Here is a 12,787-nt window from a genome sequence, read left to right on the forward strand (position 1 = left end):
CCTAACAGATGGGTTCCCACTCTCCAACCTAACTTCACGTTGCTGTGGGTGAAGCCGATTTCCTTTCACTCTTGACTCAGGTAGAAGCAAGCTTTCCTGGGGTGGCCTTTCTCATCCTTGAAGAGCACGATTCAGACCCTCAGGTCCTCCCGTTCCAGGATGCAGCTACCAGTTTCTTCCACCTTTCCTCTCCCCTCTCCCAACACTGCCTGGGCTGCTCCCTCTTGGTTCCCTTCCGTCCCATGTTAAACCCCGAGCCCAGGACTCAGTCTAGCTTGTGCCAAACAGAAGGCAGACTCCCACTGCCATTACGTTATCACATTTATCAGGCCAAGAGACACTAGACTGGAACGTTTGGAAAGAAATGATTCATGTGTTGATTCTCCTCAGAAGAAGAGCTGCCCGACTCTCCAGCTAATAAAGACAGCGCCTGATATTCGTAAAGTGGTTTTAACTTCTTAAAGCACTTTCATGTCCATCATTCGTCTGGGTCTCATCAAAGTCGGGGTAAGACATTGACAGCATTCCCGTTTTACAGGTGAGGAGTCTATGCCCAGAGAGGGTGAGTAACTGGCCTGTGGGCACACAGCACAATGGCCAAGAAGGGATTAGAAACCCAGGCTTCTAATTTACAGCCCCACGCACTGCCCAGAGCAGCCTAAATTTAGGGGGATACTCACTCCACAGAGCCTGATGTTCAGGAAGCTATCAGAGAATAGATATTCAGCCTCCATACTGTGCCCTCATAAAGGCACGCCTTATATTTCGGGAAGCCCAGAGCAATAAAAGCACAATCCCAAGTTCCAAGGGCTGAGTTTCCCCTGGGAACTCCCCTGGCCACTGGGGGAGAGGTGGCTTTCCTTCCCAACCCCCAAGCTCACCTGCCCGTTTCCTCTCAACCACACCCTCTTCTGGGGCAGGGGGGCTGGCATCACTGTAGGTACTGTCCCTGGGCGAGGTCTCCTGCGACTTGCAGTAAATGGGCGACTCCAGCTGGGGCGGCCGAGGTACGTGCTTCTTCCGTTTCTTGGGCAGCTTCTGCTTGGCCATGGCCAGAGAGTAGTACATGCCGAAGTTGTTGACAATGACAGGCACGGGCATGGCAATGGTGAGCACGCCGGCCAGTGCACACAGCGCCCCCACCAGCATGCCTGACCACGTCTTGGGGTACATGTCCCCGTAGCCCAGCGTCGTCATGGTGACCACGGCCCACCAGAAGCCGATGGGGATGTTCTTGAAGTCGGTGTGATCATTGCCCCGCGGGTCGGAAGGCCTGGCGCCGATGCGCTCCGCGTAGTAGATCATGGTGGCGAAGATAAGCACGCCCAGGGCCAGGAAGATGATGAGCAGCAGGAACTCGTTGGTGCTGGCGCGCAGGGTGTGGCCCAGCACGCGCAGCCCCACGAAGTGGCGCGTAAGCTTGAAGATGCGCAGGATGCGCACGAAGCGCACGACGCGCAGGAAGCCCAGCACGTCGCGAGCCGCCTTGGACGACAGGCCGCTCAGCCCCACCTCCAGGTAGAAGGGCAGGATGGCCACGAAGTCGATGATGTTGAGCAGGTTCTTAACGAAGTCCAGTGTGTCGGGGCAGCACACGATGCGCACCAGGAACTCCAGCGTGAACCACAGTACGCACACTCCCTCGATGTAGGTCAGGATGGGCTCCGTTTCCACCTCCCGCCGGAAGCGCACACTGGTAGTATTCCCCACTCTGTGGATCTCCGTCACGTTGCGGTCGATGTTGAAGGCCTCGTGCGTCTCCAGGCAGAAGGTGGTGATGGACACCAGGATGAAGAAGAGAGAGGCAAAGGCCACCACCTATGGGCGGGGAGGAGAGTGACGGCAGCTGTCAGGGACAGATGCACCCAGCAGGGACTGGGCCCTCGGCCCGTAGGGGGAGGGGCCGTGGGTCACCAGGCAGTCTGTTAGGTGGTGAGAGGTGGGATTAAGGTACACAGTCAGGGGCTGGAATTCCCTCCCCAAAGGGTCTTCATCCCTCTGCTTGCGTGCTTTAAGGCAGTACGTCCCAATCCTTGTCATGGTACACAGAAGTTAGAGGCTGCCTTTAGCTGGAAGGAACTGAACAGAGGACTATAGCTGCCTGGCCCTGCCTACTGCCTGGCTCTGCCCACCTCTAACCTGATCGTGCTTTGAGGCTTCTCAAACTGTAATGGCTGTATAGATCCTCCGGGAACCTTGTTAAAATGCCATTCTGATTCAGGAGGTCTGGGGCAGGGCCTGTGATTCTGCATTTCTAACAAGCTTTCAGGTGAGGCTGCTTGCCCACAGACCACACCTCGAGTAACTAGCTTTAAGGCAGTAAAGTGACCTGGACCAGCAGCGTAAGCATCCCCTGGGAACTAGTTAGAAATGCAAAGCCTCGGGCCCCACCCCAACCTACTGAATGACGAATGCTGGGCGGAGGGTCCAGTAATGTTTCAACCGTCTTCCAGGTAATTCTGATACACACTGAACTGCAAGGGCCACTACGTTAAGGGATATGCCTAGAGGCAGGGGGCTGGCATTCTACCTATTAAGCTCCGGCCGTGACTCACCTCCTCAACCCCAAGTCCCAGCCCCTCCTGCCTGCCTCTCACCCTAGGATGTCTGAGCCGACTGCCCAGACAGTGAGAAGCGTCTAAGAAAGACAACCTGCTCTGGGGCAGGAGACAGGGTAGTCTGCCCAGAACAGCCACCCTCCCCTTCCCGAGAACTGACATTTCCTGGGACACTGAGCGCCAACAAAAAATAAACTGCACCCATTGGGATCAGAGTGCGGCAACAGCTGATCTGGACAGCTGCTGGGATCTCGGCTAGAATGATGACAGCAGCACTCAGCAGAGGAACGGCTGGGTTTAAGTGTCCAATCATCATGAATGGAGATGAAATGCACGTGTAATAACACCAGTCACGGAGCCTTCATCTGTTATTCATGTGACGCCATTCACCACTGTCAGGGTGCTCCTTGCTGGAGTCCATGCCCCCTGCTGTTGTCTGTCCTGCTTGGTGGGTGGGGATGGGCTTCCTCCCTGAGCAGCGGGCTGAGCTGATAGATGAGGGAGGACTGTGGCCCCACGACCCCTTGGCAACCCCCACTGCGTGCCCCACTCTGATTTCCACCTGGCCATGGCATTGCCCCGTCTAATGATTTCTCTCAGAGATGCTTTCCTCCCTGGGAGTCTGCACCAAGACGGGTGAGGTGGGTGGGCACAACTTCTTCTTAGTACTGCAAAACACCAGTGGGGAATACAGGGGGATCTGGGAAAATAAAGCAAGAAGTAGCACATCCAAGGGCTTCTGGAGCAGGAGCGAGTCGGAGGAGGGAACTTTGGGAAAGAACATTCATTACCCGTCTATTCTGTGCCTGGCATACTTGGGCACTCTACATGTGTTATCACCTTCAGTCCTCCCTGTGAGGTAGGCCCCATTATCCCATTTTCCAAAGGAGGAACTGAAGATCAGAGAGGTTATATACTTGCCTAAGGTCACACAGCCTGGAAGGGATGGAAACCAGACTTGAACTCAGCACTGTTTAACTCAGGGGCCGTACCTTCTCTTCACACCTCCCAGGCAGGGTCAATTCACAGACCCAGGAAAGTCTTCTCTGAATTGTCAATACTGCTCCCAGCCAGCTCTTTGATGACTGCTATTTCACTCTTAGGAATGTGTACCTTTGGCTTGAGACAGACACCCGCCACACAGTAAGACTTATTTATACTTGAACACGGACAGGTTGATCAGATAACGGCAAGTTAGGAGAAGCAGGGTAGCAGACCACAGACACGCTTTTCCACTTGACAACTCTGCCTGGAGCTTCTCTTGCCTGCTTCTCCCCCTGCCCCATGGAGGTGAATTTCAAGTTCCCTTGCTGGTTTCAGTTTTCTTCCCCTGAGAAATGGGGCTGTCAAGACAATACAGGTTGACATGGGCATTAGGCAAATAGCTCCAGCCTATGGGCTCTCAAGGGCCATCCAGAGATGAGCCGGTGGAGGCACCTGTCCAGTGGCCACGGTGATGCTGGGAACCCCGAGTCCTGGCACCGCCCTCCCAAGCAGAGGGCATCGGGGTAAGGGGTGGGGTCAGCACATCCCAGATCTGCCAGGAAGCCTGGGAAGCAGAAGCTGGTGCTCTTCTGGGGAAAAGTTAGCCAGCAGAGTTGGCCCACCTGGGAGCCCAGCGTGAAGTTAATTGGTGATTTGGAAAAACAAGTTCAGGAAGAGCTGCCAAGGGGCTGAGTAGAGGGCGCAGGGAGGGGAGGGAAGGGGAAAGAAGGGGAGGGGAGGGGAGGGCAGGGCGGGGGCTGTGGGCAGGGCCACTCTCTCACCAGCAGGGCCAAGGTGCCTTCCTCAAATCCACCCCAAGGGCTCCTTCTGCAGCAGGCCCAGTGGGTGCAAACCACTCCTCCCTCCTGCATTAGGGAACAACCCCCTGAATTCCTGCAGTGTTCACTCTTTTTTTTTTTTTAAAACACAGAACCATCCCATCTACTTACTTCTACCCCTCACTGCCACCCTCTCAGAGGATGCGGACAGGGAAAGGGGAGCCACACGTGTCCATTTCTCAGGGGCAACAGAGGCACGAGACAGGGCAAATGACTTGTTGAGGATTAAACTGAGGCCAGGTCTCTTGACGCACAGCTCAGAGCTCTTTCCTCTTGGCCTCTCTGACCAAACAGATGGGGACAATCCACTCCTCCCTGATGAAACCTACATGGGGCCTCAGTCTCCCTTGCGGCCCCTCCTGGATGGTCCCAGGAAGCCCTCACTCCCTGAGCAGACAGGTAGACCTAAGGCCGAGCGGTGATAGACGCAGTGGCCTGTGCTCTGGCAGGCTGCCCCAGGTGGGTCCCGAAGTTACAGGTACCCCTTCAGGGCCCTAAATTATTCCCCAAGCCAAGTTATTTTGTAAGTGGTGGCCCTGCTTGCAATCGGTGTCTTTCACCGGGGCTTTTCCCTTTCGTGGCAGGTATACTGCTTTCATTCTGCTTTCAACCCTTGACTGGGACCTGAAAGGGACCAGCGAGGAGGCGGCGGCTGGCAGCAGCATCGCCCAGCTTAGAGGTCAAGGCCTCACACCTGAGCCTCCTATCCAGTGCCCCTACCCCCCAACCCTGGCCCATCCTGCGAGGCTGGCAGGGCCCCTCAGAGCGCTCCCCATCGGCCCCTGCCACACATGGGGCTGTGCAGCCTCGGGGAGCTGAGACTGAGGGCAAAGGAGAGCTAAGGAGCCCTGGGGTCAGCTGCCTGGGTGCCTCATCCCGGCACTGCTACTCAGCCAGGGAAACGGTGCACTCTGTGCCTGTTTCCTCGCTACAAAGTGGGACACTACTAGTGCCCCCAGTAGTGTTACTGTAGGATTAAATGAGCTTCTACACAGCAAGCGCCTCGCATACAGTAAGTGCTCAATAAATGGTGACAGAGCTGAGGAGGCGAGGGGGCCTCCGTGAACACCCGCACGCAGCTTCTGAGGACGAGTTGGATCTGGAGCCCAAAATATCACAAAGCCTTTGCTTCACAGAAGAGAAAGGGACTCGGAAGGTCATTGAATTCAGTTCCCTTTCTGCTGTTTTACAGGTGATGAAACTGAGGCCTGGGGAGAAGTGACCTGCCTGGTTCCCATGGCCGAAGCTGTCCGTTCTTTCCACTGTGTGGGGACAGAAGCATGGATTCTGCTGGAAGTCAACACTGCCCAAGCAGGGACTTCCCTGGCGGTCCAGTGGCTAAGACTCTCCGCTTCCACTGCGGTGGGCGTGGGTTCGATCCCTGGAGGGGGAACTGGCATACCGCATGCCGCACGGTGAAGCCAAAGAAAACAAAAACCGAAACTGCCCAAGCAGAAAACCGCTTGTGTGGACTAGTTCGGCCAGCAGCAGCCCCTCTCCTGCCAGCTGGGAGGATACAGGAGGGTCTCGCCACCCTGGACAGGAGGGTCCTAGCCTCTCTGAAGGACAGTGCTACTCCTTCGAGCTTCCTGCTCCCTTGGGCCCCTCACACTGGCTGGCTGTATCCTGCTGGGGACCCATCTGTCTCCAGAGACCCAGGTGTTTCAGCTGGTGGGCCAGCCCCGTGACCAGCCTCCTTCACTGAGCCCATCCCACAACTGTCCTTGGCGGAAATGTAAAGTCACACACTTCTGGACGCAAGTCCGGCTCTGCAACTTACTGCCCAGACCTTGGGCAAGTTACTTACCCTCTCTGGGCCTTAAGATCTTTGTTCATAAAATGGAAAATTGAGTACCTACTATGTGCCAGACACTGTTCTGGGTGCTGTGGAACAGTAGGAAACAAAACACCCCTGCCCCTTAGACCTTCCATTCCAGTGGAAGGAGACTGTCAACAAATAAGTAGAGTATGTCAGATGGTATAAGAGGGAGAAAAATAAAGAGAAAGGAGGTTAAGAAGTGTGAGGGTGGGGGAGCTATTTCAAATAGGGTGGTCAGGCAAGGCCTCAGTGCCAAGGTGACATCGAAGCAGAGACCTGAAGGAGTGAGGGAATGAGTTACGTGAAGATCCAGCAGAACTCCAGAGGCAGCGGGGACAGGCAGTGCAAAGGCCCTGAGGCTACCAGCATACTTCATGTATTGACGGGATAAGAGTACCTATCTTATAGGGTTATTCTGAGGATTAAAAGAAATGATATTTGTAAAACTTAGTACCGAGCCTAGAGTGGCTCAGAAATCTGGCAGAGGCTGGGTTGGGGGGGGTGGGGAGGAGGTGACAGACACCAGTCATTGGGAACTGCATACAATCAGCAGGAGCAGGGGAGGGGAGCCCAAGGAGGAAGGGCCAAGGAGACAGATGGACAGATAAACATAAGAAGACTCATGCCCAAAAACCTATATTAAGGATGAAGTGTAGGAGAAGAGAAATTTGAGAACACAGCCAAAGACACTTGCAAAGGAAGATCTGAGGGGATGGGATGAGGAGCTGAGCCTTCTGGGGAAGTGAGATCCTAGTGCCCAGGTGGTGCTGGAAAGGGAGTGGGCAGCCCTGCGGGCTGAGAAGCAGGGAAGGAGAGGAAGTCTGCCAGGCAAGGCATCTCTGAGCTGTCCCTGGGCTCCTGGGTGAGGACCTGTACTATGATGCCCAGGTCCCAGCTGAGGGACCCCAGCTCCTCTCCCTTCAGGGGGCTGCCCAAGAGCAGAACCTGGCTGGCCCTGGGCCTTCCCATCCTGAGCCAGGACCCTCTGGTTCCAGTGTCAGAGCCAGCCTCTACCATGCCCAGCCCCTGCCAAGCTAGCACCTGGGGCCTCTCAGGGCCACGTGGCTGCCTAGAGCCGATGAGTCCCAGAAGGAATTCAGGCCAGTCCATATCACCGGCCAAGAACTTATCCAGACAAACGCAATTCCAGGTTCTTGCCTATGTGTCAAAACACCCCTGCCCCTTAGACTTTCTGTCCCATGCTGTCCTATCTCTGCTCTGGCTGGTCGCCTGGCCAGGAAATTCCCTTCTTCACTAACTCTGCATGGTTGAGCACTACCCACACTGAATATTTATTTATATATTTATTTATAACTGGCTTCCTTCTAAAAATTATTTAAGGAAGCTAAGTCACTATCACGCAGGGCCTACCCAGTTTAACTTCTATTTCCTTGTTGAAGCTTCCCTGCATACCAATCCCCCTCCAAACAAAACCTCATCTCACACAGAGGTGGGATTGATCACTTCCCCCTCTCACCTTCTACTGAACTTCATTTTTTAAGACTACTGTGGCCCCTCTCCTGATCTATCTTGTATTATTATTACCATTTCTTGTCACTCGGTTTTCCCCAACTGCCACCTACTCCACCTGATCTGGTTCTCTTTAGGAACAGGGACCACCTCTAACTCGTCTTTATATTTATAGAGGCCAGCCTGGCGTCTGGCAGGTAGTAAGTGCTCAATAAATGTTTTCTGAATGACTGAAGCCAAGGTGACTGCCTGCCCCCTCTCCTGGCCCTGGGGAGCCTGTCACGAGGAGAGATCATCGGCGTCACTAACTGGGACTAGAGGTGACAAAGGGATGCCTAGGAATCCCTCAAGGCACCTGGGCTCTCAAGACTCTGCGGCTCTCAGGGGTGGGTCAAGCCAGTTGCCTGATGGGGACCCCTGCCAGGGGCCAGTAACCTTCACCCAGCCCAGAGAAATCCCCAGCAGGGAGCTGGGCCAGGTGGTGGCAGGCTGGCTACCAAGGAACAAAGTTGGCTTGAGTACCCTTGTGCTCAGCATCCCAGGCTGACGCTGACCACAGGTAGAGGTGAAGGGCCTGGGGGCTCCCGGTTCCCAAGGCCCAGCTGCCTAACTCTGTTCCTGCCTGCTCTTCCCCCAACTCTCCAAAATAGCCCAAGTTTATTTTATCCCTTCCCCCACTTTACACCCCACCCCAAACGGAGACAAACAGAAACACCTCATCATCCAGAGACAAGATGTTCAGAGACAAATGTTGGTCTGTTCAGAACAAGAGAGGAAAACAGAAAACAAACCCAGGAGGAGACTGGGAGGCTGCCTCAGGGCAGGGGTGGGGGGAGGCCTGCAGCCCTTGGCCTAACATTGCTCCCATTCCCGGGAAGGCGGTAGAGGGGCTGCCCTGGGGCATGCTGGCACTGCCCCCCTAAGGGTGCTGCGGAATCTGGGGCACCCAGTCTCCTGGGCTCAGGTTCCTGGCCCTTCCTCACCCAGAGGGCATGGGACTGCGAGTCCTGGCCCTCACTCAGAAGCCTGTCATGCCCACCGACTGGCTGGTCCCAGGCAACACCCAGGCCGGAGAAGCTGGGGCCTTCAGATGGGGTGTGAGCAGGAAGCGAGCTCTGCATGTCCTTCTGAGAAGGCCTCAGTTTCATTCCTCTGCCTGGGCCACGGAACACCTAGTCTCTTCTCTTAACCAAGCCCCCTTTCTTTTTGTCCTATAAAAAGCCTCACAGTGAGGGAAAGAGAAAGCAAGCTCAGGTGTGAGCAATTCTAGGGAGCAAGGAGACGGGGGCTTTAGTTTGGAGGGAGAAGTGAAGGAAGGGATGGGAGGAGAGCAGAAGGGCCCTCCCCTCCCGAAGGGCCCTCCTGAAGTCAGAGGCCCTCTCCAAGCAGAAGCCCCAGGAGGCGGCCGAAGCAGGGGACAAGCACAGACGTGGATGCACAAGATCTGGGCTTGGATCCTAGTTCTACCACCAGGGATGTGACGTTGAACAAGCCCCTCTGGGTCTCCGTTTCCTTCTCTGTAAGCTGAGGTTAATAATCCCTGCCTCACATGGGTCAGATAAGGTATTAGAAAAAAGTGCAGGTGTGCCAGCACCTGACAACTGGCACAGTGGATGCCCAAGCAGTGTGAAACCCCAGCTGCAGCTGCCTCTTGGGGCAGTGGGATCCTGTGGTGTCACCTCCTCTACTCAGAGGGGAAACGCCATGAGAAAACTCAATCTAGATACTGATTTAGCCAAAGGAGAGCTATCATCCTTAATAGGGCCGATATCTGGACTAAAGCCAGCTCAGCCCCTGGGACCTCTGGAGACTGGGGATGAGGAAGGTGAGTGTCCCAGGGTCCCATTCATCAGGCCTCCTGTCTGCCCTCAGAAAAGGAGGAAGGCCTGATCCTAGAGCTCCGGTTGCTGCCCAAACCCTGACTGGTCCGCCTCAGTCTGGGAAGCCACCCTCGCCATTGCTGAGCCCTCCCTCTGCCTGGGACCAAGGGCAGTGGGCAGAGGGGGACAGGACCAGCCTGCCTCCTGTGCTTGCTCCCAGGTCAGGCCATGGGAACAGAACCACAGCAGCAGCTGTCCATGGACCCAGCCGCTGTGAAGGGAGCAGGGTGAGCACCCAGGCTGGAGCCTGCCTGAACAGGAATGGCTCTGCGGGCCAGGCCGGTAGCTAGGCAACAGCCTCCCATAATCAGCTCAATTCACTTTCCGTTTGTATCTGTTTTGTTCCTGTCATAACGCACTACTCAAATGACCAGCTGCTGTATGCAAAGAGATGCTCTGCCCTTACTGGCCCTCGGTGAGCGCCCCAAGCCCACCGCAGTGCTGCAGGCCCCTCCCTCTGCCTCCAGGGAGGCAGAGGGAGGAAGCCGAGGGAGGGAAGGTATGTGCACAGACCCAGGGGACAGCACAGGGGCAGGGGGTATTATTGGCCTGGCGTAAACAGAGCAGGGCGGGCATAGCCCCAGAACCCAGCACCTCAGACCCTCAGGCCTGGAGGCATAACCGAGTAAGTGTCCCTTCTGATGTCCCCAACTGCCCCTGGTTTTCTGATGTCATCCACAGGAGGTACAAAACCTCAGGCCACCTCCCAGACCAGAGTAACGAACGATCCACCTCAAAAAACAGCCGCCTTCAGTGGCAAGAACATGTTATCACCCGAGGAGCAAGGGCTGGGTGGTGAGGGAGCCCTGGCTTTGAGTCACAGCCCACCGCTCTCTAGCTGTGTGACCTCAGGCAAGTTGTTTACCCTCTCACAGCCTCAGTCTATTAAATGGGGATAATACCTCCGCTGTAAGTTTACTGGGAGGATTAGAGATTAACGCGAAGTACCTGCACGGTGTGCTCAATGAATGGCGGTTGTTTATCAATTAATTTTTTAAACTTTTGTGTTCTCCCTTGTATGTCCCAGGAACAGCTGGAGGCTTGCCTTTGCCTGTGCCTCTCAGGAGGCAAGCCCCTTCTGGCATGAGTGCCACCAAAGCTCCATATGGCTGCGTACACCAGTATTAACAACCAGACGGCAGGATACTTGGGGTGATTTGCCGGCTCTATTATTTATTAGGTAAGGATCTGTGACGACACTTAACACCCCTGAATCCTGGTTTCTTCGTTAAGTGGGAAGAATTTACCCAACCCAGCCCCAAACTTCTGACCTCAACTGGATTGCCCTGGCTGCTGGGATTCTACATCCAAAGGGCCAAGTATCTTGGGCTCCTGGAGGATTTCCAGGGGCTAACCAGGCTCTGAGCTTACTCAGAGAGCCCCGGCTGGACCACTCTGCGGTGAGTTGAGGAGAAAATAAACTCACTGATGGTACAGCCCCTTGGAATCAAAGGGGGAGGAACCTGAGCAGATGAAAAGTCCTCAGAGGCCCCAGAATGCCCGGAAATAGGGCCCCTAACCACCTCATCTCATTTCTGCCTCCCTGGCTTGCCCGCTTTGCCCCACTCCATCAAGCTAAATCTGCCTTCTCCTCCCCCACCCCCAACTTCGAAAGAGCCTGAAGGATCTGCACTTGTCTCTGCCTTCCTGCACACAGCCAAGAGCGAACACTTAGCAGGGTTAGAGGACTGCATGAGAAGCCCATGGGACTCACAGCCAGCCAGGGCAAACAGAAGCAGCACTCTAGCTTTGCTCTCAGTCCTAGAAAAAGGTCCCTACCTTCCAGTGGCTGCCCTGGGATGGTACGCCTCAGCCACTGAGCCCTCTGCTCCTCCCTCCTCTTCCACGCAGGAGATGCATGTGCCCTGGTAGAGCTTTTATGCCAGCCGAGCCCCCCCTCTGCAGCCCCGTTTCCCAATCTCCTGCCCTCCCCTGGGGGAGTGTAACTTTTTCTTCCATGACTGGGTTGAGGCCCAGCACAGGAGGTGCTGGGGAGTGCGGCAGGGCTCTGAGACTCAGAAACATGACGACTTGGGATGCCAGAGGAAACTACCAGCTTCCACAGCAGGGGGCAGTCCCCAGAACCAACACATCACGCAGCTCTTCCCTGTCTCCCAGACAGACCCCAGCCAGGCTTCAGGCTGCCATCCATGAGATCAGACACTAACCCCCAAGGGTCTCTTTTTTAAAGAATCTAAAGCCATCCTTCATGGGTGTTTTTTTCCTTTTAGATGCCCAAGCCTACCTTCCCCTCTACCCGCTTCCACCTAAGCGGGTTAGAGGAAACTGGATTGACTTGGGGAGGGGATGGTGGGAAGGGACTAGATCTTGCCTAAATCAACCTAACTTCTCCCCCCTGCCCCCATCCCCATCACCTATTTCAAGCAGTAACCTGAACCAGGGCTTTCTGGGAAGCCAGTTTGTGCTGCAGTAGAAAGAAGGAAGCGGCCACAAATCTAGGATCATCACCAGGCAGCCTGTGGCTGGCCACTGGCTGCGGGAGCCCCAAGGGCCCGCAACATTAGGCTCTTCCTGTCTGACTCTCCCCTCATCCCAGCAGAGGCCAGGATAACCCAGGTGTCCAGGAAGCCTCAGGGGCGTGGCGTGGGGCAGGCATCTTGACTTATCTTCCTGGGAAAAAGAAGGGCTCTCCCAAACCTGGATGAGAGGCCTGGGTCCTGGTCCCAGTTCTGCCTGTTACGGCTGAAGAGGCTGAAACCCGTGTCCCCTTCTCTAGAACTCATAGTTCCCAGCACATTGAGCTGCTGGGGGGATTTCAATGAGATGGGACACAAGGAACTGCCACAGTAGCCACTTTTTTCCCCCAAATCCTGCCTGACTCCAGCACAAGGCCCCACTCCAGTTCCCCAGGACTCTGTCCTTCAGAGGAATTGGGGGTAGATGTAGAGAGGCCAGGAAGAAGGGGGTGGAAGAGCTCAGCTAAGAGCACCCCACTCGCTGGGAGGGGGATGCCTTAAAGCAGGAGCTGGGATTAGGTCCAAGAAGTCAGTCAGGAGTGCAAAAGTGCGCAATCTCCTGATGAATTGTTGGGGGCGAGGACGATTCCCCTGGGGGCCCATGGAAAGCAGGGGAATTTGGGAGAGAGGCGGTGGTAAAAGTCGGTCAGTCTCGGTCCGAGAGAAGACCCAGGCTCCTGCCACTCACCCTGGCCGCCCGGGAGGAGTAGGGATCCTCGAAGAGCGCCCACATGCGGGGCTGCCAGCCGCGGCAGCCCCC

General features: G+C 55.5%; 1 protein-coding gene across 3 annotated transcripts in view; it reads right to left on the reverse strand.

Moving 5' to 3' along the window:
* Positions 1 to 12,787, reverse strand: part of KCNC4 (potassium voltage-gated channel subfamily C member 4) — a 22,678-nt gene that overhangs the window by 8,603 nt on the left and 1,288 nt on the right. For all 3 annotated transcript variants that reach the window (XM_024742136.1, XM_024742137.1, XM_024742134.1), the window contains exons 2-3: positions 12,716 to 12,787; positions 882 to 1,818 (exon numbers count right to left, since the gene is read on the reverse strand). The exon at positions 12,716 to 12,787 is cut by the window's right edge and continues 16 nt beyond it. In XM_024742136.1, coding sequence (XP_024597904.1) covers positions 882 to 1,818; positions 12,716 to 12,787 — 1,009 coding nt within the window. The remainder of the gene's footprint in view (positions 1 to 881; positions 1,819 to 12,715) is intronic.

The sequence above is a fragment of the Neophocaena asiaeorientalis genome, unplaced genomic scaffold (genome assembly GCF_003031525.2).
Source record: "Neophocaena asiaeorientalis asiaeorientalis breed wild unplaced genomic scaffold, Neophocaena_asiaeorientalis_V1.1 scaffold35, whole genome shotgun sequence".
NCBI lineage: Eukaryota > Metazoa > Chordata > Mammalia > Artiodactyla > Phocoenidae > Neophocaena > Neophocaena asiaeorientalis.